The sequence below is a fragment of the Cricetulus griseus genome (genome assembly GCF_003668045.3).
Source record: "Cricetulus griseus strain 17A/GY chromosome 1 unlocalized genomic scaffold, alternate assembly CriGri-PICRH-1.0 chr1_0, whole genome shotgun sequence".
Lineage (NCBI taxonomy): Eukaryota > Metazoa > Chordata > Mammalia > Rodentia > Cricetidae > Cricetulus > Cricetulus griseus.
In genome coordinates this window covers 146,596,726-146,622,403 of record NW_023276806.1, presented here as the reverse complement: position 1 = coordinate 146,622,403, position 25,678 = coordinate 146,596,726, and the positions used below count along the sequence as shown (strand labels likewise).

Here is a 25,678-nt window from a genome sequence, read left to right as displayed (position 1 = left end):
GATAAAGAAGGGGGGTATAAGATAGGACTGGCAAGAAGATAGTAAGGGCCAGAAGCTGTTTTGGATGAAGCTGCAGGACAAGAATTCTCAGCTCTATGGAAAAGCTCAGTGGCCAATCTACTTCACCTTCAGTTAATTGCAATCTGGGAAGAGCAAACAGGAATGGTAAAAATACTGAGACTGCCACTGGCCCCACGGTAAGAGCAAAAATATCCCATGTATCTCTAAGTTGTTCAGGAAATTATGGGTTGTTTTTGCCCATAAGAAAAGAAAAGCTATTTTATGTACCTGTTTTTAATTTTAGGCATTTATTTCATATTAGTCAGCCCCGTGTTGAAAAATTAACTTACACATTTTAAGTACATGTGTACATAGACCATTTCAAATTCTTCAATGAGGAAATTAGGGTCAGAAGTTTGAATGGTTTGGAAGTGGACTTGCAGTACATTGGATGTATGACATAATTCTGCCTAAGAGCTATGCACTGTGATATGTTGATTAATCTTTATGTGTAGAGACAGAAAAGTGGGTAAACGAGGCAACTCTTCATGATGTAGCATTGGATATCTGTGTGTCAGATGATGAAAGCTGGGAGGTGATGAGTGAGTGGTACAGGATTGGTGGGCACAGCTGAAGTCAGGGATGGGGTGGTGTTGGGTACCGATTGGGAGGTAAGTTTAAAAAAAAGAACTATGAGTGAACCCTATGTAATAATTCTGTAATATGTACACACACACACACACACACACACACACACACACACACAGAGAGAGAGAGGAGAGAGAGAGAGAGAGAGAGAGAGAGAGAGAGAGAGAGAGAGTTGCTAGTAACCCCAGTATTCTCAGGTTTGAAAGAAATATTTTATACATACACAATATACCTTCCCATGAAGTAGAAATTTACAGGAGACTGAAAACATGCCTATGGTAGCCTCTCCTCTGTTGCTTAGATTGTTAGCTGGTGTCATCTTTGTAGATCTCCAGATATTTCCCTAGTGTCTGATTTCTCTGTAAACCTAAAATGTCTCCCTCTATTATGGTATCTCCTTTCTTGTTTTCTTCTATTCTTCCCCCAACTCAACCTTTCTGCTCCCTCATGTCCTCCTCACTCCTCCTATTCTCCCCTTCTCATTCTCCTAGCTCCCTCCCCTCTCTTCCCATGCTCCCAATTTGCTCAGGAGATCTTGTCCCTTTCCCCTTCTCCAGGGGACCATGTACGTCTCTCTTAGGTCCTCCTTGTTTACTAGCTTCTCTGGCAGTGTGGATTGTAGGCTTGTATTCCTTTACTCTATGTCTAAAATCCACATATGAGTGAGTATATACCATGTTGTCTTTTTGTAATTGGGTTACCTTGCTCAGAAGAGTTTCTTCTAGTTCCATCCATTTTCCTGCAAATTTCAAGATTCCATTGTTTTTTTCTGCTGAGTAGTACTCCATTGTGTAAATGTACCACATTTTCTCTGTCCATTCTTCAGTTGAGGGGTATCTAGACTGCTTCTAGTTTCTGGCTATTACAAATAGTGCTGCTACTACCTTAAATGCCCTCCCCTGATAATGAGATTGATGACTGTTTTATATGACATCCTTTAGCCTTTATCCAGCAGCTTGTGGAAGTAGAAGGAGACACCCACAGCTAATCATTGAACTGAACTGGAATCCAGTTGCAGAGAAGAACGAGTAATCAGCAAAGGGATCCAGACCAGGCTGGTGAAACCCACAGAAACAGCTGACCTGAACAATGGGGAGCTCTTCGTCCCCAGACTCATAGCTGGGAGACCAGCATGGGACTGATCCAGACCCTAGGAACGTGGGTTTCAATGAGGAGACCTCGGAAATCTACAGGACCTCCTGTAGTAGTTCAGTACTTATCCCTAGCATAAGTGTGGACTTTGGGAGCCCATTCCACAGAGAGGGATACTCCCTGAGCCAAGACACACGGGGATGGGCCTAGACCCTATCCCAAAGGATGCGATAGACTATGATGACACCCTATGGAAGGCCTCACCCTCCTTGGGGAGCAGAAAAGATATGTGACAGGTAGGGTTTTAGTTGGGGGGCGGTGATAGGGGAGGAGGGGAGGGAGAGGGAACTGGGATTGACATGTAAAACAATCTTGTTTCTAATTCAAATAAAAAAATCTGCAAAAAAAAAAAAAAAGAAAACATGCCTATGGAAAGTTGTTCTAAGTGCATTAAAACAGCTTCTCTCAATAATAATCCTAAATGGAAATGACACAGAAGTCTAGCACTAGGAAAATGACTAACATTTTGAGGTTGGTATACCATACTTTATAAGCTATGATGATAAAAATTAGAAGTGGTTTCCTTTGGGGGGATGTCCTCGGCATCGACTGGAGAGAAGTATGGAGGATGTTTTTGGGGTAAGAAATACTGTGTACCTTAAACTAGAGTAGTGGCTAATTTCCAGGGCTCAATGAATTTAATACTGTGCATTTTATTGTCTGTAACTTTCAAATGATTTGATCTACCTTTTGAAAATTGTACATAATGTATTAATAATATCTGCCCACCATTCTACCTCATTCAGATTCTCTCCCAGAAGCCTGTCCCCAATCTTGTCTTTTTCCATACCTGATGATTATCTTTTTTCTTCTTTATCATTCACCTTGTCTAATCAGCGCTGCCAGTGTGCACATAGGTGTAGGGCTATCTACTAGGGAATGGTCAACAGGCCAAGGACCACATCCATGAAGAAAACTGACCCTCTCTCCATCAGCCATCAAGTCAAGAATAGATCTATGTTAGGGGAGCATCCTCATGAGACTCCCCCATCCACGATAGAATGTTGACTGTCTTGGTGTTGTGCAGGCAGCCATCACTGGTTCATGAGTGTAATGGCCCCACCATGTCCAGAAGATAATATTTTGCTGAAGTCACCTCTGACCTCTGTCTCTTACTTTCTTTCTGCTCCCCTGCCAACTTTGCAATGTTCCTAAGACTTGCAAGGAAAGGGTGATATACACATCTTATTCAGGGGTGAACACTTGGTGGTCATTACCTCTCTGTGCTTTTGGCTAGTGACCAAGTTAACATCTGGTCATTTCAGTAAGAAGCCCCTGAAAAGGGGCGAGGGCTGCACTAGATGTAAGGATATTATTTAGAAGGCATTTTGATGCCATGTCCCATTAGCAAAATAACAGTAGAAGGTTTTCCTTTAGTGTATTTTGCCTGCAATTTACACATTATTGAGGCCATTAAAAAGTCCAGAAAAGAGCAACTGGGGATCCTGAGAAGCCACCACATGAAGATGGCTAGCAAAAAGGACTAGTTCTGATATTTAGAACAATGCTTTTCCATTAGGAGAATTTATTTCTGCAGTTCTTACCTAAAGGGAGGTGGGCTTGTGGAAGATGACTGTATCTGAACCAAGGTATTACTAGCTGGTTTTAGGTGTAAGCCTGGGTTTGTAGTCAATTTAAGGGGAATCTTTGTCCTGACCTAATGCTAAGAGTTCTGAAAGCCGAGAACATTGTCTTGGAAGCAAGTGCCCTAGTCTTAAGTGATACTAGAATATTTGAAGATATATCTCTTTTAAAACGGTATCTCATTCTTGAGGGCCATCTGCAGCCAGAGCCCTCTCAAATGGAGTTGCAGATGAACTCCCTCATGCTTCATGTATGGAGTATTAGCAGCTGAGGATTTTAATAGCCTTATTAAGATGTAATTCATATATCATAAAATATATATTTAATCTACCAGTTTAATATATCCACAGGGTTATATAATTACCATTACTTATTTTAGAATATTTTTGTCACTCCAGCAAGAAGCTCATACTTATTATGTGCCATTCTCTATTTCTATTCCCAGTCCCCCCCCCCAGCCATCTGTATACTGTGTGTCTGTCCTTTTGCCTATTGTGGTTCACTGGTGATGCTATGTCTTTCAGTATTTCATGTCTTTGCTGCTGAACAATATTCCATCATGTGACTCTTTATCAACTCACTGGCTGATGAACATTTAGGTTGTTTTTGCTTTGGTCTATTGTGAAAATGCTGTTCTGAATTTCCTCATTTGATAGTGACACACACTTTTCTTAGGAGTATGCTAGGCCATATAGTAACTCTTTTTTATAATTCTGAGGAAATTAAAGATTGTTTTCTGAAGTGTTACATCCTTTCTATTAGCACCAGACAAAGTTCCCAATTTCTCTGCAATCTCCTTAGCATTTGTTACTACCCGGGTTAAAAAAAAAGTTTCCTGAACCTTGAAAATTGGTTACACTGTGTTATCTTCTACTTGCACCTGCTGAGCCTTCCCCAGGGTTGGGCCTTTTTGGAAAATATTCATATCCAAGACTCCTCATGAAATCTAGGCACATTCTCCTCTCATGATAGCATCTCCAATATTGCCTGAACCTCTAGGCTGGCCTCACTGTCTTCCCAAAGGAAACACCACAAAAGTCTAGTAGTCACAGTCATGCCTTTACAGCTGGCAAGAAAACAAGGGCTCTGAGGGTATTTGTAATACCCCAAATAACTAATATTAACTATTTACCTGGTGCCAAATATTGTTGGAAGAGCTCTATAGATCTCTTTTAGAATGTAACTTTTTCATAGACATTAGTAATATTAACCCAAATAATAAGAGCAAATACTCCCCAGGAGGAATGAAGTCATGGTTGGATTCACATAGTTGAGTCTAGAGTTTTAATCTACTCAGTGGTTCTGTCTCACTGTTGGTTCATAACCACCTAGGTGGAGTAGGGCTATTTCATTTACCATATTCCCAGAAATTAATGCAATCCTTGTCCTATAAAAGGGGCATAATGTTTTTACATTGACAAAAGTACAAAATTACTTAGCAGTATTTTAAAGCTCTTTTTCCGAGGTGGGGGTGTATCTGTGTGTTCTCTCTTCTCTAATTACAGAAGGTCTGATTGGTCAGTGAATCTTTTCCTCCCTCTGTAGCACAGCTAGCACAACGCAACTGCTGACATTTCCTCTAGTTGTGGAGTAACAGATTGTAATGGATTAACGATTTCACAATACAAACATTTGGCCTGCCCAAAGGTAGGTAGGAGGAAGACAGAAGGGAAAAACATTTAATTTGAAGATCCACAAACAGGATAATAACAAAAATTGTGCCAAAACATATGACAAGTTCATCAGAAAAGATTACATTTTGAAAGATTCAAATATGTGAAAGACAGAACAAGACATTCTCTTGCTTTGCTTCCCACTCAGAAAAAAACAAACCCCAAATAAAAAAAAAAAACCCCAAACCCTATGGGATCAGAGATGGCCAAGAGTGCTTAAGTTTATCCGTTTCTTTTTCCCCTGGTTCTTTCATTTTTGGTTTGTTCCTGCTCTGCAAACCTGCACCTCCCATCACTCTGCTCCATTTTACTTCAAATTCAACTTAAATCTCTCATTTCTTTTATTCTTTGGATATAAAGAAAAAAAAACCCAACACCTACACTCACTTCTATTTTTACACAAATTTGATTTCCTTGGTACAACATGTATCAAAATTTATGAGAAATTCACGAAATTCAGTGAGAATTTGCCCCACAATAAGCCATTTGAGAGACTACAGAACACTGCTAATGTTCAGAACATTTTGGTCAAAATCCAAGTACTTGCCTCAAAAGAACACCCACCCCATCGCTTTCCTCTGTACCTAAAATTCTTTCGCCGGGTTCCCTCATCAACTCATTATCACTGTTGGGACTCTACAAGGCCAATACAAAGGGTTATAAAGACAGACAAGCCACTGTTGAGCAGGACAGGCAGAAGAATGTTCTGTATGTTGAGAAAGACCTTCTGAAATGGGGGCTATAACCCAAAAGCCGGTAGGGCTTTGCCACCATCATGGTCACTTGGATAGTTGGGTACTCACTAGGGATAGTTAGTCCTCTTAACATTGATAGAGTTGGTGATCATGTTTGTGAAAGGAAATTCTTAGTATGTTTTAATTTTTTCAGCCAATTTGCTGACAACTATATGCTTAAGTTTCTTGATGTTTTGTAGGAAAAGCAGGCATGGAAAATTAGCCTGTACTCGCTGAGGTCAGGCAGAACAGTGGCAATACAGCAGGGCTTAGAGAAAGTGGGTTCTGGAGGGTGACAGGCCTGAGTCTCAATCACTGGTAGGCTGGTTATTTTTTGGGCAGTGCAGAATAAACTGCGTTATTTTATATATAAAATGGTGACACAAAGAGTAACCCCGGGGGTTTGCTCAGAAACTATATGAGACCTAGGAAGTAGAATGTTTGGCACAGCGTATACGGGGCGAGTGGCTTCATGTTTGATGTCTAGTCTTAGTTCTATGAGCTTACTGTCCCTAGTCTAAATTTATCAGTTCAATGTCTAAGGGACAGACTGCCAGTAAGTCACTTACTTCAATCTTATTTCCCAAGATACCAATTCAACTTTTCACTCTTAATTGGGCCTGCTCTTGCTGGTTTCTTTTACTTGGGGACTGTCCTGGTTTCTCTCTGTTTATTCAAAATCTACCCAGTTAAAGACTTCATTACATTGTGTTTGTGTGTGGGCACACATGCACACGCAGGGGTGCATATGTTCCACAGTGTGTGTGTGGAGATCAGAGAATAGCCTTCAGAAGTTGACTCTCAAGCAGGCTGGGTGTGATGGTGCACACTTTTAATCTTAACACTTGGGAGACAGAGGCAGACAGATTTCTGTTAGTTTGAGGCCAGCCTGGTCTATATATAGAGAGAGTTGTGTGACAGCCCAGACTACACAGTGAGACCTGTCTTTAAAAAAAAAAAAAAAAGAGTTGGCATTCTCCTTCCAAGTAGGTCCTAGGGACTGAACTCAGATCAATCCTCAGGCTAGGCAACAAACACCATTACCCACTGAGCCAGCTCCCTCATCATTGTATTAGCCCAGTTTTCAAGCTTCCTTATCCCCTATTTCTATCTGAATGAAACATTTGTTTATAAATCTTACCGGTACTTTGTTTAGTTTCTTTAGTTATTATTTTAACATCAGGAAAATTTACTATGATTGACCATTTTTCATATGCAGTAACAATCTGTTTTATATATTTTGTTTCTCTACATGCTCATTTAATAGATATTCAATATATGTTTTGGATGAATGGAAGAAATGTATTTATCTAACATTTTTCATGGAAAGTAAAAACCACCTGCTTTCCTTGTATTTATTCACATTCATATACAAAAATGACACATTTGTTTTAATGAGTAACATTAAATTTTAAGGTTTTCTACTTTAGATGGAAATCATACTGATTATCTATGAAATAATACCTTTGTGAGATAGTAAAAATGATTCAGTTAATGAGATTTTGCTATCTTGTAAATATTTACAACACATTGTAACATCTAAAAGGGTTATCCAATCAGTACCCAGACATTCATATATTTTTAAATATATTTGAAGGCTAATAAGATTATGAGAGACAATTCTTAAAAGGTTATAGGGAAATAGCATGTGGATTTCAGAACTGCATGTTAATTTTACATCTTGCATTGTCGTGGAGACTGGGACAAGCTACTAGAACTTTCTATGGCCACTAGTTTTCTTACACAATGTTATGAGAATTATTTGTGTTTGTGTGCACACATGGAAGCTTGCAGGTGCAGTATAGTCAAAGGACAGACCAGGAGGATATCAGGTGTGTTTGGCAAGCTTTGGACACAAAGGAGCCAGATCTTTGTAGGACACAAAGGAGCCAGATCAGTGTAGGAGAAAGTGACAATGGGAGTAGAGGCAATGAATACTAGGCAGATGGCATTTTGATAATATCAAGGGCCTTTCCTCATGGTTAATTCTTGCTTTAAATGAGTCCAATTCATATTACTTTTATGGAGAATCTTCAAGTATTAAACTTTTGTTTATGTGATTTTTGGAGTTTATCTGTCTCTAAAACTGCTCTACTATGTATACTCCAGTGGTGTTTCAAGTTGTTTACTTTTTTTCTATAATATTTTTCTTAACCACTTTATAAACTGACAGTATTTATTATGCATTAAAATAGAATTAGTGATTGAAATTCTGGTCAAAGACACGCCATAGAACACCAGCTGTGTTTATGCTTCTGTAGGATAAGGTGAAATCAATATATTTCAAATCCCGTAGAATGGACACATAGATACTAAAGATCCTGAAGTGCATCATGGTCCAATATACTATAAAATACTTCTATACTGCTGACATCTATTATACCATATATTTCTTTAACAATAAATTTTCTAGGCATGGTAAATTTGGGTATGGGCCATATTATTTGAATTCTCCCTAAAACATATTCTCATATTCCCCTGGGTAAAATCTCATGTTTCTAGCAGAGACTTACATCATTGTTTAAACTTTACTGTTAAAAGTTAGTTAAAGCTAATGTATAAGGTTCTATATGAGTCATATAAAGGTGATGAGACAGTAGGAAAGAGACAGTGAAGAAGACATTACAAAAAATTAGTGGGAGCAAATTGGTTACTTTTGTAATTGTCAACAAAAAGTAACAACAATGATTTTCTATGTGTCTATCCTGCCCCTGCCCCAGACTTTTCCCAGTGGGAACAGTAAGGGCAGCTGCAACCTGGAAGCATATTGTGTCTGTCTTCCTGAAAGGCTGTGGATGTAAGCACATGTTTTCAGGGCATTTCCTAAAGGTGATGGTCTATGAGTGACAAGAAAGGCTACTGTTGACATATCAATTACACCTATTTCCAATCAGAGCTTGTTTGTTGGTATGTGTTGGGGGAATGGCTCTGACAGCTTGACTTGCCATCTAATCTCTAAATGTGCTTAGAAACAACATCAAATGTTTTATGATCTTTGGCCATAAAGATGCTGTGAGAAATGTCTTTAACTCATTTCAAAGAACTACTGCATAATTGACCACTGGAAGCCGAAAACCCTGCCATTTGATTGAATATGTATTCTCAAAATGCTTTTCTGTGAAGTAAATGTTTTTTCTAATTAGGCTCAAAAATGTGAAATTTTCTTGCAAAATTGATTTTCCATTAAGGACCTAAAGTAGTTTCTCTTCCCTTCTGCCTGGGTACTAATTAAATTATGTCCCAACTTGTTTTAATTCAGCAATCAATTTTTTTCCCATTTGCACTGGATTATGGAGCCTCATTTAAAAAGCACTCTAACGAATTCACACAAAGAGAGGTGACAGACTTACTTTCTACCAGAGAGCAAACAGCACTGAGGCCTGAGAGTTTGCAGCCCATGGGGCAAATGTGCAAATGAAGAAAAACAGCCCAGGTGTTTTCTACTGCTGTGAATTCCTTCCACCACTTTAGAGATAAGCAGGAAAATAAGAAACGGAAAATGTAAAGGATAAAAACACCTTGATGTCCTTGAAACTAGATGCAGGAATGAGACAAATTTTAAACTAAGCAATTTAGAAAAACAAAAATGGAGTCATAGTTGCAGGAAAAATACTAAATGAATAGATTATTCTGAAAGTATGATGGTTGGTTCCAGATGTGACTTTGGGTGGCTTGAGAAATTATATTTTGAATGGCTGAACAAAAAGGAAAATATGAAAAATTAACATAGACAGCCTGGTGAATTCATATTTGAAGCCTTTTCCAAGTGTAAGGAAACCATATATGTTGATTATATGGAATGATTTTGAGGCTACATACTGAGAAGAGAGTAGGATAAAGTTAATGGTGTTATACATAGCCACCTCTGGAGAGAAAGGTCAGACTGTCTCCAAGGTCAAATTCTATCTTCCTCTTGCAAAATGGGGAGGTAGAAAGGGGTAGTCAGTCCTATTACACAAAACAAAGAAAACATAGCAGTGAACCAAAACCAATAGGCAGCTTGGATGGTGCTAATTTGAGGAAAGCTGCGAACTGGATGGAAATTTCACCAGCAATGGGAGCTAGAGAGAGCCATAGCCCACGGTCTCCTCCCATCTGAACCTGTGCTGTAGTGTGTTCCACTGGAGGCCTTCACTCTAGCCAGTTGCCCATCCCTTTCTAAACTGCTTACACATTAATCAATCACTAAATAGCATGCCATCCTTTTGCTTACGCAACTATTTCATTGTCTTATGACTTCACTGGTAAAACACTCTTCCATCATTCTATCAACATTTCAAGCATTGAATTCTGTGGGCTTGGTCTAGCCTGCATCTATCCAAGTCTGTGGCTGAATAGCCACCGCCACCGTGGTTACCTTTTTTTTTTTTTTTTAAACAAAAACAAAAACAAAAAAACTTCCAAAGCTGCTGCTTGAAATCTTTCCACTCATTATGACATGAAAGTGATATTTAACATTGATAGGTGAAATGAAATCGTGAACACAATAGCTCAAGTGGAAAAATAGTTTTTTGAAGTCTTGAGCACTGAAGTCAGTTAGACTTCGGTTTACTCACACAATTATTTTTAACAGAAAAAGGCACAGCACGTATCACGGAGAACAAGGAACTCTTGAGGTATGAAATGTAATTGGATCTTATTTCCTTTCCTACGAGAACATGTCTACCTGTATCTAGTCATGCCAAGACATGCTGAATGACATCTATTTTAGGAAGTTTCCTGTTTCACAATAGAGAAAATGGTCTCTCCACTGGAACAAAGTTACTCGTCTGAGTGAAGACCAAAGGGGAATGTGTTCTAAGACTTTAAATTATAATGGTTTGTAGTTTCCCATTGAAAATGCCCAGTAGCTTTCAGCCAGTACAATGGTGGTGAGAAAATAGAGTTAAGTTGATATACATAAGAATAGGAAAATGAAGACAGGCCATGAAATAGAATAGGCAATCATTAACTCCTCTACTGAAGAGTTTCCCTTTACCAGACTCTTTGTGAGGAGTTTTATTTATTTTATTTTATTTTTTTATTTTTTTGGTTTTTTGAGACAGGGTTTCTCTATGTTGCTTTGGAGCCTTTCCTGGCACTCACTCTGTAGACCAGGCTGGCCTTGAACTCACAGAGATCCGCCTGCCTCTGCCTCCCGAGTACTGGGATTAAAGGCGTGTACCACCAACGCCTGACTAAGTTTTACATTCTAACAATCTTAGTTATAAAGTGTGGATATACAGTGTGGATAATGTGACACCACCTTTTAGAATAAAACAGTGAATTTGAAAGTTTGTAGGTGACTTGTTCTAGGTGCCAGGGCTAATAAATAGATTGGCTAGAATTGAAATGATGAAGAATTTTGATTGTGAGCTGGGTCTTTCTCCAGAAACCAGTTTAGTTGGTGATATCAAGGACAGGTAGAAGGTAGGAAAAAGAGGCAGCTGGAGACTGGTACACATACCTGTTGTTTTCACTGAAAGCACAGTAGCACATTTCCAGGGACCTGGTAATTACTATTTTCAGAATGAGTTGTTTTCCATGATTTGGGTGACAAATGTCTTAAATTATGGGAGAGGAAAACGGTAGAGGAAAGAAGTGGAAACCTAGCGGGAGGACAGTCTACCTAGGTCGAACCTGTAAGTTTAGTGTTGCCTTAAGGAGTTTTTGAAAGAGTGAGTATAGACTACCAGGAAATTTTCCTAAATGCAGGCAAAAGCACTTTTTGGAAAGCCACTGGGTATGATTGTAAAATCCTACACCATGAACCTGGCAAGTAGAGCTCCTGGTGACTACACCGTTCATGGGTCCCTAGGAGATTATTTGCCGTATCCTATGGAGGGGCTGTGAAAGGATTTGCTTAGGGAGATGCTAGGGATTGTTTGTTTTTCTAATATTATCCTGTTGAGACATTCACACAGCAGAACGCCCATGCCAGGCAGGCATCGCACAATCAAACAGAATTGGTTACTATGGAGTGCAAATGCACTATGGATATTGAACCTTTTTTAAATGATAGAAAAAAAATACTGTCATTTAAAACAAAGCTATTAAAACTAGGAAGAAAACAATGTGAACAGTACTATGAAGATGTGAGTCATTTAACAAATGGGCTTAATATCAGCTTTTGTGTGTGATTTTTTTTAACCCATGAGGCTTTGATATCTGCCTGAGAAACAACAAACTTCAACATCACACATAATCAAGGAAAATACCCCCTTTCATTTGACTGTAATAGTTCTAAAGCCCATGTAGACAATACAAAATGATTGCTCACTGTCCTTTGAAAGAAGGTACTGCTTATATTACCAGTGTGTGCATCTCTCTGTTGCCTTTTAAATTCCACCCAGAAGTGCTGAACATATTTTAGCAGGGTCATCCAATCCCTCGGACTCTTGTATCAGTGTGTAAAGGCCCATGTCCCCCTTCAGGAAGGTCATCTCTCTCTGGTTTAGTATTTGAGCAGCAATAGGTGAATGGATTACAACCTGTCATGTTAGAAATGCTAATGACTTCCCTACCTCTTCCTTCTCAGCACTCTGGAGATCACGCCATTCCTCGGTCACGTGGCCAAAATCCACAGTGTTCATAGGAACTTTGAACTCTCCAATGATGTCATGCTTGGAGAAGCGATCAAAATCATATACAGCCATCACCAGGGTTTTGCCACCTAATTCCGAGTATGGTACCTGCATGAAAGGAGGTGAGGGGTAAGACCTTTGGTCACAAAATGCTTGACAACTGTTATTTGTCTATAGCTTTTAATATGCATATTGGAAAAACAACATTTCTTCTTCCATTGAGTCTTTTAGCCAATTGCTTGGAACTTAAATTACTTGGGAGAAAATGGAAAAGTATTCCAGTGGTTTATCATTTCATTCCAAGGTTCTAGAAGCAGTTGGTATTATCACTAATGGATCTTCCCACTAGTTATTCTAGAAATACTTCATGATCAATGAAAGAGTAAGAAACTCAATTGCATTTGACTATATGACTGTCTCTTGCGAAATAATATTGTTACTATTGTTTCAAAAACTTTCAAGTCATTTAGACACCAGTTTAATGGATACTACTTTTTAAAAACCATCTAGACCAGTGGTTCTCAACCTGTGGGTCACAACCCTGTGGGGGTGGAATGGCCCTTTCACAGGAGTTGCCTAAGACCATCAGAAAACACAGATATTTACATTACAATTCATAACAGTACCAATATTACAGTTATGAAGTAGCAACGGAAATAATTTTATGGTTGGGGTCAGCATAACCCAAGGAACTAACTGTATTAAAGGGTCATAGCATTAGGAAGGTTGAGAAACCATTCACTGCTCTAGACCATAGCTAAATGCAGGGTGACTTTTCCAAAGCTATGCTGGTAGTCTACAAAGATCTAAATGAAATTCACAAGGTGCCTCACATACTTTCTAAAATAATTTAGTGATTGACATGAGCTGACTAGAAAATTGATGTTTTGAATATCAGAGATTCATTATAATATGGATCTTGAAGTTCATTTGTAAGTGTGATACTTGTTAGCATGAATAGTAGCAAAAGGCCAAGAACGAGTGAATTTTCCAGCTGTTCAAATACATTTGGGACCGATGTTATAGTTTGAACGTTTATTAGTGGCATTTTTAATATTCAGGGAGAGCTGCAGTCCAAGTTAGCTACACTCCAGTAAGTGTGTAGAGATGCTGAATTGAGAGGTAGTTTAGGCTTGTACTAAATATTTGATCAGTTTTCATACGTGCATGCGCTGTTTTATCAGCATAAATGCTGCCTTATGCTCCAGAATACATTTCTCAATTAACTCTTGTTAAGGAGGGAAAGGGATGAAAGACTATCTGGCCACTTACATTCAAGAAACTTGGGCCTTCTAAGGGGTGTTTTGTCATTTATTAATTATGATCAAAATCAGGTTACTTTCTAAAATCCTGTGAATAAAAACTAAGTATAATGTTTTTCTACTTTAGGAAGAATCTAAGATAAACTTGAAAAATCTGAATTATAATAGAATTGACAAATTTTGGAGTGGGACTTTAGATACCCTTAAAATTTTAAATTGTATTTCTTGAGTCTTTGATCATGCTGGAACAGTACACATAATGCCTGTATTTTGACTGATTCATGTAGACCTGGGTCTGGGGCAAATGAACTAACTCAGCTTCTTATCGAACTCCAGCCGAGGAGTCTGCACTCAGTGGAGGCCTTCTGAGTATGAGTGAGAAGTGAGAATATTTTAAACATCTGGCCCACTGTAGTCACTTAAGAATCACTTCTTATTAACACCCCCTTCAAATGGAACTTTATTTTAGAAGAAACAAGATGAATTTATTTTTGGATATGTTGTTCATTTTAGGTACATTTAACCCTACTTGAAAACCAATCTAGAAAAATCTCTTATGCTTCTATTCCTATACTGCATGGCTGCCTGGAATTTCAAGATATGTTGACTTCTGCAGTAGACATTACAAACTATTTCTTAAATGCCTCAAAAATAGTTGTACTTTGAATATATGTACAGCCTGATCTACATTCCTGAAATAAAATAATGTAGACATTGTAAAAGTTTATAGAATTTTATCAATATGCTTCAAAGAAATGATATGCAAGTAAGAGGAGGTACTACAGTATTATTTCAAATAATAGAAGACCCCATTAAGTTCCATTTAGAAATTGCTGACCTAAAAAGATTAACATATAGCCAAATAAAATGCCATTGACTACACTTTACAAGACTGTAAGTAACTGATATTTAACTTATTTGGCATAGGGCCAATTATGACTTATTTTTATTATTGCTATTTTAATGGTCCACACAAAGAAAACGTAAAGAATTTATGTGTTTAAAACTCAAAAACTTTAAAGAAGAGAAAGACTGCTCTTTCATGAAATTGCAAACAAGATTTGAGAGGTGACTCATACCCCGTTTCATTTCCCACAGGAATGTTTGCCAACACAAGGCACGTGTGATTGCTAAGCCTGGCTGGTGGACAGGGTAATTTTGAATCAGCCTGCTGGCATATTCACAGAAATCTCATTTTCTAGAAATGTATTATTCTAAGGAAAATATTTTAAAACAATGCCACATATCCATCAGAAGCACTGTTTTTATGAATGACTTCAAGCAAAGAGTTACAGGGTGCCTTGAGGCTTGCAGGGCAAGCCATTATCAAAATGGAGTTGCCATATGGTCAGAATGGCTCTTGGTTATTGTTTGTCAACTGATGTGTATCAACATGATGAAGAGCACCAGAGAAGAGCCTAGAGTAAAGGAATGATGTTAGAGAAGCCTGTACCTTTTTATTGCTATGAGGAAGGGTTTTAGCATGTTCAAACCTTCCCATGATAGCATAGTTAAGCATTGGAGAACAGCTTTCTCCATTCTGACCACAGAGCCTTGGAACCCCTGGAAAATAATAGCTTGGGCTTTATTTGGAGGCAGTGGGGGTGCATTGTCAAAGCCCATTGGCATCCATGAGTAGACCTTGCTTTTTTAGGCATGACTCTAGTATTGAAAGGTCTACATTCTATTATGAAAATACATAGCCAAAACCTCCAATGCCAACTCTTCATTAAACTGAAAATTTAGTTGTAAAAGATTCCAAACACAACTAGGGTAAGTCCTAGAGTAAGTTGTTCATGTTTATGCTTGTATGTGTGTCATGATGAAACTAGTATTTAATCAAAAACAATAAAAGCAAAGCTATAAATCAACCCAAAAATCTACCTTGAAAGTAAATTGTTCATTGAAGACAGGGTTGAGGGTTTTTCGGTGAACTTTTGTCTCAAATTTCTTCTTTTTGTCAGGCAGCAGGAAGACTTTGACATATGGATCAGATGTTCCCCCCATGTCCAAGGCAGGAAGTTCAGCAGCTTGGATGATCCCGACTAACAGCTGAAATGAACAACAACAAAGGATGCCCATTTGGAGAAAGATTGATTTGTTCACAGTATCTCACACTGTGATGTTCCCCCTGTTCCCTTTGCTTTTAATCAACTTTTACTCTCATGAATCTGAATACAGAGGGCAAATGCAGTGGACTCTGTAGGCTTCAGAAACCAAATTATGACAGATGCGGACTCTAGGAAGCCTAGTTTTAAGGACAAAAGAGGCTTTTAAAAGGTTGCTGATTACAGTTAAATATGGAGTTCATATTTGCAGAAGGGCTGCAATCAAATAACTTCCCAGTTGCTAAAAGCTCTTGTGCTTTGTTTTCCCTTGCAGTTCATGCTTTATAAGTGGAGATAAGTTGTTAAACAACCACTAGTCAGTAATTGCAAAGTAGGGAATTTTTTATTCTTTTTTGAAGGCTCAGAGCAGCTAAATGGAAATTTCTTAGTAACTGACTAATATTTTGAAATAAAAAATGAGGGCTTCAAGTTTCTATCCCACTTGACCTATTCTTGTGTGATATCTACATTTTTTAAAACCTTAGCTTATGATAGAATAATTATCTAAGAAAGTTTGCACTTAAATGTAGGCTGTGGAATAAAATATGTAATTTAAGTTTTCTCAAAAGGAAGAGAGTTATGTATTTGAAGATCCATGTTAAATAATTATGTTTTTCATTTTTCCTAATACAGCAATTTTCTTTGCACTGCATTTTTCACCAATAAAATTCTCATTTTCACTGGGAATATTAAAATAACATGGCATTATTATATTAGTTTATTTTTAGTAAAAATCTTACTCTATATCTCAGGCTGGCCACAAAGTCGTGGCTAACCACTTGCCTCCATCTCCTTAGTACTCAGATTCCAAGCATGAGCCACCAAACACATCTTGTCAATGTTTGAAAAGGAAAAACAAATATGAAATCCTCTTATTACAGATTCTACAGTAAATGTGGATATACCACCAGTTTTTACTACAGATCCTGAACATGTGAGTCTGAGTTTTTAGGCAAAGGAGCGGACAACAATTCATTTACCTACTTTTTATAAAGTGATCCAGTGCATCCTCCATGTGGATGGAGGAAATTGAGCACTAGTTGGCTCAATTTCTAACTTCGGTCCTACCCTGAAGGAGTATGTTGTTGCCTCCTTTGTGGCATTGTCTTTCAGCAGGAGCCATGAATGCTGAAAGGTAGTATACCAACAAAGCCATGGTCCAAGAATAGGAGCTAACAGAGGCACTAAACTATAAACACACAATTAGTAAAGCTCACTGTCTTTCAGCTTTTTATAAGTAATATTCTATTTCCCCATTCTCACTTTTTGCAAGTGATTTTTTTTTTGGGCAACATTACAAATATAACTGAAACTCAATACAGTGAGATAATCATAGTTTAGAGACTTGAAAATCTTGTCATTAGAGGATGGAGTGATTTCTTCTAATGTCCCTTTAACTTCTGTTTAAGAGAGACATATTCCATTTTCCTACCACAAAAGCTTCTTAATTCAAGGATTTAAATTTTTTTTTTTGGTAAACAAGTACTCATATTTGACTATAGCTTTGTCTACAAGTTTCCTCAGATTTTACCTTCCCTAACTCATAGGAACCATGTGGTGATGAAAACTAGCAAGGGGCACTGTAATTAATGATATTTATCAATAAAATCTTCTAGACCATCATAACAAAATGAGTATTTTGGACTTAATGCTTGAAAACAGAGTAGTAAACAAACATTATTTTTGGGTAAAACAGAATCAGTTCTGTTCTTAAAGTACTATTGGGTTGAAGACATGGTACTTGCTGCATTTTCAGAGGACTGAGCTTCAAGTCCCAGCACCCAGAGGGCAGCTTACAAACATGTGTAACTCCAGTTCCAGGGGATCTGACACCCTCTTGTGACCTCCACACCCATACTGTACACATGTGGTACACATGCATAAAAAATAGAAGTTTCAAAATTATACCTAGTCAATATGAGATACTACTAGATTTCTACTGGGAAATATGGAGAAAAATACCAGATGAAGACAGGTTAAAATCCTGGAAACCTCCATGGTAATGTAAGCTAACCTTTACCTTTTCTGGAATATGTAAATAATAAGCTACTTTGCTTCCAACTAAATCCTAATGCTCACATTTTGGTAGAAGTTGCAGAAATGATCTAAAATATATTTAATTATAAGATGTAAATGGTCTCCTCATTGTCCTATATGAATACATACTTACATACCATACCTAAATCCAATATGCAAGCATCCAGAAAGTATTATGAAATAACTAGCCACGGCTATAGTGAAGTTGATCAAATAAAAGCACTCTTAAATCCCACACACCCTTCAAGGGGGATACTAGCCACTTCTAAGACATGGACTGTCAGTTCCAAAACAAAATACAGAGCTGTTGCAGCTGCTTCCATTTCTGACTTTGGGACATTAGCCACCAAAGCCGCCTATTAATGTCAGATCCACTTATCACTCATCGCTCATCAAGCAGGGTATCACTAGCACGTGCTGCATCCTGCCACTGTACTGAGTTCCCATCCTTCCACTCCCAGCAAAGGAAGAGGGACACCAAATGAGTGGGAGGCACCTGAACTCCCTAGCAGGTCAAGGCTCCTTTCTGAACTCGGCTCATTGTACTTATTCTCTCACATTGTAGAAAGTAAAGGATGGTAATTAACATTAGGGACCTTACCTACAAGGGTTTTCAAAGGCATTTTCCACATTTGAAGCTACCTAGATAATAGCTACTCAAAGAAAAGCGGCTGCTATTGTCACTGATCACAATGCATCCCACCACTTTTGGAGAAAGTAGGAGTGCTTGTTTTGCAGTCTTTAGTCTTGTCATTTCTGGGCAGCCTTCTTGGGCTCTGATAATCAAGCTGTTGGTCTTTCTGCATTGACAGAATCACTGTCTAATCACTTGAGGGAGTTTCACCTAGCATCATGGTGTTGCATAGAAGGTTATTTCTGACTTTAAAAGACAGGGCATTGGCCAGTGTTTAATTCTTTTATTGCTTACCCATTTTTTTTTTTCTAAATGTGGGCTTGGATGAAAGTTCAAACCAAAGGCCCCTGGTGTTGTTTGGGATCTAAATCTATATAGTTCAGGAAAGGTTGTTCCTACTCACACTGAGGGAACTTTTGGGACTGAGCTGTTTGGGAGCTCTCAGCAGCAGACTGATGGCATGAGTTAATTTGTATTCTGTCTGCCTCCTGTCAGTGCCATGAGTAGATGTAATCGGCTGAACACTGTGAATTCTAATTACCAGAAGTTAAATTAGCAGCTAGGGGACCGCCTGTACTTAGAAATGATTTCATCAATAGCTTTGATAATTGCATTTTCTCCTTCCAGCAAAGGAAATGTTTTAAGAAGAGTATCTTGCTTCAATTGCTACTTGGTAATTTCAGAAAATGGAATTAGACATTTTTCCCCTCAGACCTGGTTATTCTGGAAATCATAATCCAGTGAATATTGGAGTTTCCCCAGTTTTTCCTCTTCCTTGGGTTCTTCCTTTTCTTCTCCATCAGTTAATCCGGTTTCAGCATCATCATCCTTAAGGGCCTATGGATAGGAAAAAGAAATTCTAATGAATTTTTATCAAAGTCCACATTAAACTGGCGGTACCTCCAAGCTGTTTGAAGCAAGCACTATGATGCTGAAATCTACTTGTCTAACACATTCTCATTTGCTGCTTACACACAAATATATTTTTAAATTCAACTTGTGCATGGACCCCATCAGCAAGCAACATGGAAGCAATGGAAGAAGCCCCCTCAGATTATAGCAAGCAAAACTATAACATTGTTGCAAGGAAATGTCAACTTGGTATTATTCTTGGCTCTGATGACATTGCCTCTTTCTTTCTAGTATGATAGACATGCTTGTATCGAGGCTGGGTTTCACATTCTCATAGCTGCTGAGGCGCTCAGCCTCATGTAAAACATCGTTGGTACATGCAGTGGAGAGATTCATATGGGATGCATGGTCTTCTGTTGCCTTATTGCTTGTGCCAAAAATGGCTGAGTGACCCTTGGAAAATGTAAATTCTTTGCGCTTCACATATATGATTGTAACATTTAAGAAAGAAGGAGAAAGAAAACATGCTGCCAGCAAATGCATGTTTAGAGAGTAGTTCACCCCATTTCCAGGTGAACTTTACCATTTGATCTTCATAACAGCTCCACAGAAAGCAAGGCTGAATTCAACTGATTTGAGTGTATTGAATATCAAAGACAAAAAGAGTCATGTTTGTAATTTTTGAAAAACTCATGGGTATAAAATTCATTTTACATTAAAGAACAAGGGCCATGATGCTAGACTTAGAAAACCTAGTCTAAACAATTAAATATTCTTCAATCTTAGTGGTAGAATGTAAATTAAAATATTTGAAAGTTCATTATCAGCATTTCAGAAATCAAAGTATACAAAATTTTCCTAATATGCAAAAATTATTCCAGCTATTTCTACTACAAAGGTTTATAATAGTGGAAGATTTCTTTATGGGGATGTACAGATACACTTTTATGCATGATCATTCTTCACAATTGTAAATTACGAAAAGTTCCATCTCTCCATTCACTAGTATGTTTGAAAAGTTTAAAGGCCTATATAGTAGCCATCCACATATTTTGTTCCGGTCACTGCCTGTACATTTCCATTGGTCATTTATTTTTTTACACCACTTGTTTTTTAATGAGAAAATGTTAGCCATTTCTTTCTGCTATCTTATTTTTCTGGCGTGTATGCAGCTGCAGAATCTCGCCCAAATTGAAATAAGGCATGAGCAATGGACCATCATGTCTCTGACAACATTAAAGACTCTTTACTGTTCTATAACTACCATCAGCTTTCAAGCTGACCTGAGAAATCTTCCAGAACTCTCACGTGATAGGAGGTTTAGTCAGTTTGTAAAGAGGCCTCAGGCCCATCAGACAATGGCTTGCCATCTTGCTGTCTCTACCTACATGGACATTTTCTCTGCCACTGTCATTCTGAGTGGATACTCTTCCTTCACTCATCACTTACACAGTAAGCCTCAGTGGGTCTGAGAATGGCAACCCTTGTCCAGTCTGGCTCCTCCCAGCTAACCCTACAAGGATCCCCCAAACTCATCTGCATTGAGACTGACAGCTCGTTAAGTCTGCCCTCTCATTAGAAGACATCTGAGCAGAGCTGAGCTGTTGTCACATTTTTTGTGGTTTTTGACACATCTCAGGAGTCTACAAAGAGTTTGAGAAATTGAAAATTACCATTTTCAAATGTGGCTACCCCTATGCCATTTAATTTAGAAAGATTACTATATACTTGGGTGCTTCTTTGAATATTAAAATAATTATGTAAAACCAAAAGCAGGGACCTGCACAGTTACTGATGAATGCACTAAGATGTTTGAGTTTGGCTCAAACACTTTAGGCGGTGGACTACATTTGTCCCTGAGAACCCTACATAATCTTTGGCACTGTCATAGAGGGTGTGTATACAAAACTACAGTTTAGCTAGTTTGCCTCCCTGTAATAGTTTGATTTTTTTTAAATAATAGAAACTTCCTTAATGTATCCACTGACTGAAAATACCTACTTGTTACTCCATTGTCATAGGAAAAAGAAAGTCATGAATTTAAATACTTTTTCAAAAGTCCCTTTCAAAGTTGACAACTTATATATCATGTTTCAGCCTAATGCAATGCCAAGATATTAAATATCCTTTTCCCTAGGTGATATTTTTTTTTTTGCCAGAATAGAAGGTGCAGGGCCATTTCTGTAACTAGTTTGCATGAAATGGGGCTAAATTCTTGATAATTTTTCAGTGCTCCTGTTCATCACCTAAGTGATTAAGTCTATTCCTGTCCCGGAGGCCGAGCTTCATCAAGATATATCCTGTACCATTACAGTAAACTCAGACCTATTAAGTCAGTAGCTATTATAATATCTTGGAAGCAGTATGCTTCCCTCCATAGGGGGAAAAAACTCAGATGAAAAAGCTTGTAAATCCAGCAGCTCTGAAGTCAGACAAATTGTACTAGGAAAACTTTGTTGTGAACATCAGGCCTTTTATAGAGTTCTCCGGTTTAGACAGACACATTTGTGGTTTGCTTTGGCATTCAAAATTTACCTAGTCCACAGTCATCAGAAAAAAATGTTTGCTCGTTCTAAAGTACACTGTTCACATGGGATTTGGTAGGGTGAGGGACGGCATTTTCTTTCCACTCTATCAATGTAAAACTTTCAAATCCTGTTCTCTTTAGCCCATGTTAGCAATGTTTAAAAGGAAACACTTCATCTTTGAAGATCAGTTGAGTTCAGCCTCTTGATGTCAGAATGGTAAGCCCTCAGCTGTGGAGCCCAGCCACCAGCATTGATTAGGAATGTCTAGTAGCAGAAGAAACCTACCGCAAGGGACAGTCCAGAACAGTCATGAGACATAACACAGATAAGGAGGACATAGAAGGAAGAAATAAAAATTAAAATATCCACACACATCAGTGAAAACCATGGAGAAATGACCGTTCTAAGCTTATGATTCTATAGGTTGCTATTATCTCCCCTGCATAGTTAGTGATCTCAAGATTCAAGATATTTAAAAAGTCCTAAATATGAATCTTTTGGAACATAAATATTATCTAGAGTTTACTTTTGAAGTCATTACTGAATTTTAAAAGGGTATTTCTTAATGGTTACAAAACCTTTCTAGAGAGATACATAGCCATGAGTATTGAAATTTGAATTTCTGGGCTTTTGGAATGGATTGAAGTAATAAAAACTTATTGATTGCCTTCAAGCCTATATAGCTTTAGGAGTTACATCCAAAAATTGTTCCTATCTGTCCTGTCTTTAAATGAGAGAGCCATATACTGGCCTTATTTTCCTTCTCCTTGTTCACTGTGATATGCTGCTCAAAGTATTTTGAAAACAGTGTTTAAAAATGAATTTCATCAGTATAATTTGGAGGATCATGGGACACTACATGACATGTCATTCTTCTAAAATCTCTGCATGCTATTTTTCATCATAAGCTACAAGTATTTTTGTAAGGATTGGTGAAACATATACTGTTATATAATTATCATTGGTGAATGATGATGCCACTATTCCAATTATATTTCATTCTATATATTTAAAATTAAAAATCATACCTAGCTAATGCTCTGAAGTACATAAAATGATCACTTAGAGTAATTAAAAGTATTTTAAGTGGTTGAAATTCTAAATACTTTGCTATAACAATAAATTATTATAAAGTGATATATCACTGACTTTTCCTATGACTTCTTTATTTGATCCACATTACTCTACCTCTCACCATCCAAAGGAACAGGAGATAGATGGGGAAGGCACCATAAAGTCTATATGTGAGATCTTGGTCATTTATCCATGGTATAATGGGGATAATGGCACTGTGCCATCAATTATACTATTACATCATACAGAACAAATCCACAAATGAAAGTATAACTTTCTTATCCTAGAAAAGAATGCTATAGTTATCCCTTAACATTTATTAATGCTTTTAAGTGTTAATTCCAGGACACAAGAAAATCACAATTGAGTTTTATGATAACTATACAAATAATAGCACTATATACTCAAAATTTTAAAAGATATTGCTAAAATAACATCCTTTTTCTAGCCCATGCTCATCCAGGGAAATTATTTCTATACTTAATTATAAAATGTTTAAAAAATCTGTGATCCTGTCTAAAAAAAAACCCAAAATGAATAAGAAGGAAAAAAAATCAGTATCAAATCCTACTTGCTATAATCCAAAATTTGAGTATTTACTTAACCAATTAAATGAAGAGAAAAATCCCTCTTAGTTGTCTGTAGCTGTACATGAACTTCTGTAACTGATGAGAAACTGCCAGAGAAATTGAACCTTTGCTACCCTAAGCTCAGGTTAAGCTCTCTGAGCATTAGACTAGACTTCACATCTATTCCACAGCCCTGAAACTAAGCTCAGCTACAGGGAATGAGAAGTGAGCCCCTAGGAAACTATTGTCAAAAGACACTACAGTGTCCTAGAGAAGGAGTTTAAAATTCCAACTGGGAAAGAGGGGTAGACTGTGAGTGTGTGAAAAACTAGGAAGCTGCACATATGTTCTATGAGGTGTGTGTTAACATCTGATCAAATTGTTCTTAGGTTCATGTGTTAATGATTCAGTTAATAGTAATTAATAATATAAGACAATTGGAAAAACTTTCTACATATGTTCCTATTTGGGAATAAATAGAACTTTTAAATTATCTGATGGGAAATAATAACTACAAATATTTCTATGAAAAAATCTTTACATTCCCTTTCATGCATTAAATTTTCTTTATAAGCATTTAAGTATTATTCTAAAAGTGAAGAAACATTTAATACTTTATATTAAGTTTACCTTGACTAAGCTGTCCAGCTAATTTAGTTAAAAATAGGCAGCAACATCAAGGCAATAAAAATATTTCCTCTAAGCACAGAAAGACACCTTGAGTACATAGTTTATCAACAGCATCATGGTTCTAATTATGGTCATTAATTGAGAAAATATAATTTTGTCCTTCAATTCTGTCTTATCCTTTAGGACTGGATCCTATCTCCCTTCACCATACACAACTCATTATTTCTGGCAATTGATGGCTAAGCTGGCTGAGTGTGTGGCAATATTGGTAATTACCGAGTATGATGAAGCTATTTAAGAGATCATGGGCAGTGGATGAGTCAGAAAGGGCCCCTGTCCAGGAGGGAAAGCACTCAGGTACCTTGTATTACAGTTTTTTTTTTTTTTTTAAATTCCAATCAAGGTTAGCTAATGAGATGGAATAAAAATTGCTCAAGTGTTACGATATTTTGTTTATGCTCTGACAAATAAAGCTTTCCTGGAGACTGGAGGGTGGAACTAGCCACTAGTTAACCATAGAGGTCTGGAGGTCTATAAGAGAGAAGACAGATGTGACAACACGGGACTGAGACAGGACGTGATAAGGTGGGGCATAGACAGAAGCTCTGCCCTTTTGATCTGAGGAATCAGAGTTGTAAGAGGTGATTGTGGTTGGTCCTTCTCTGATATTTCAGCTTTTACCCCACTATCTTGATATCTGACTTTGGGTTTTTTATTATTAAGACTAATTAGGATCATGACCCACTCAGGAATTATCTTATTATGCCAAGCCCATGAAGCCACACCTGCTAGTGTAGAGTTCTACCGTGTGTGTGTGTGTGTGTGTGTGTGTGTGTGTGTGTGTGTGTGTGTGTGTGTGTGATCAAGAGACAGACAAAATCCCACTGTACTGCTCCCCACTACACTTTGGGAGACTGAAAGGACTAACAAGCATCTCTACAAAAGCAACAGTAGTCACACGTTGTTCATTTCCATGGGCATCTGGCATAACAGAACAGAGCCCTAACTGGTGACTTAACTGAAGATTGTAACTAGGTAAATAAGGGGTGTGTTCATTACCTGATCTTTCATGGTCTTCCCTAAGTCTTTGACGTCTTTCATGTTAATGGCATTCTTCCCTCCCTTTTCCTTTCCCTTCTTCTTGTTTTTCTTTTTGAACAAACATTTCTTACAGACACAAAAGCAGCAGGTCACGACTAATAGGACTGCAACTATGGCTATGGCAATTAAGGCCCACGGTGGCACTGAAAGAGAAAAGATAAAAGAACATTAGCAATAGAACTGGTTAACCCAATGCAGCAGACAACCATCCCTATGGTTGGATGTCCTCCGTGCTTTGTTCCATGGGTTTTATCGCCTCTGTGGCCTGTGCCTGGACTGTTGTACCTCTGTCTACATCACATATCACCTCTCCCTTGCGCACTAAGTTAATTTTCCATTAATTCATTTTTTCCTTTATGCAGAGCATAACTCTCCAGCCAGTTTTCTGAGTGCGAACACTGGTCTCATCCTTTACTAGCTCTGTTATCTTCGGCAAATCCTCTCTTTGTCTATTTCTTTATCTGTTCAGTAGAGGTAAAAGTGGTAAGTACCTTAGTGAGTCTTGTGAGAATTAAGTACTAAGATGCAT

The 25,678-nt window shown here is 37.8% G+C and overlaps 1 protein-coding gene across 2 annotated transcripts in view; it reads right to left on the bottom strand.

Moving 5' to 3' along the window:
- Syt1 (synaptotagmin 1) overlaps positions 1 to 25,678 on the bottom strand; it is a 199,876-nt gene that overhangs the window by 126,681 nt on the left and 47,517 nt on the right. Inside the window, exons 2-5 of one of the 2 annotated variants that reach the window (XM_035451860.1) lie at positions 25,108 to 25,292; positions 19,110 to 19,232; positions 15,501 to 15,668; positions 12,295 to 12,462 (exon numbers count right to left, since the gene is read on the bottom strand). In XM_035451860.1, coding sequence (XP_035307751.1) covers positions 12,295 to 12,462; positions 15,501 to 15,668; positions 19,110 to 19,232; positions 25,108 to 25,292 — 644 coding nt within the window. The remainder of the gene's footprint in view (positions 1 to 12,294; positions 12,463 to 15,500; positions 15,669 to 19,109; positions 19,233 to 25,107; positions 25,293 to 25,678) is intronic. The other variant, XM_035451861.1, reaches the window with a different exon arrangement.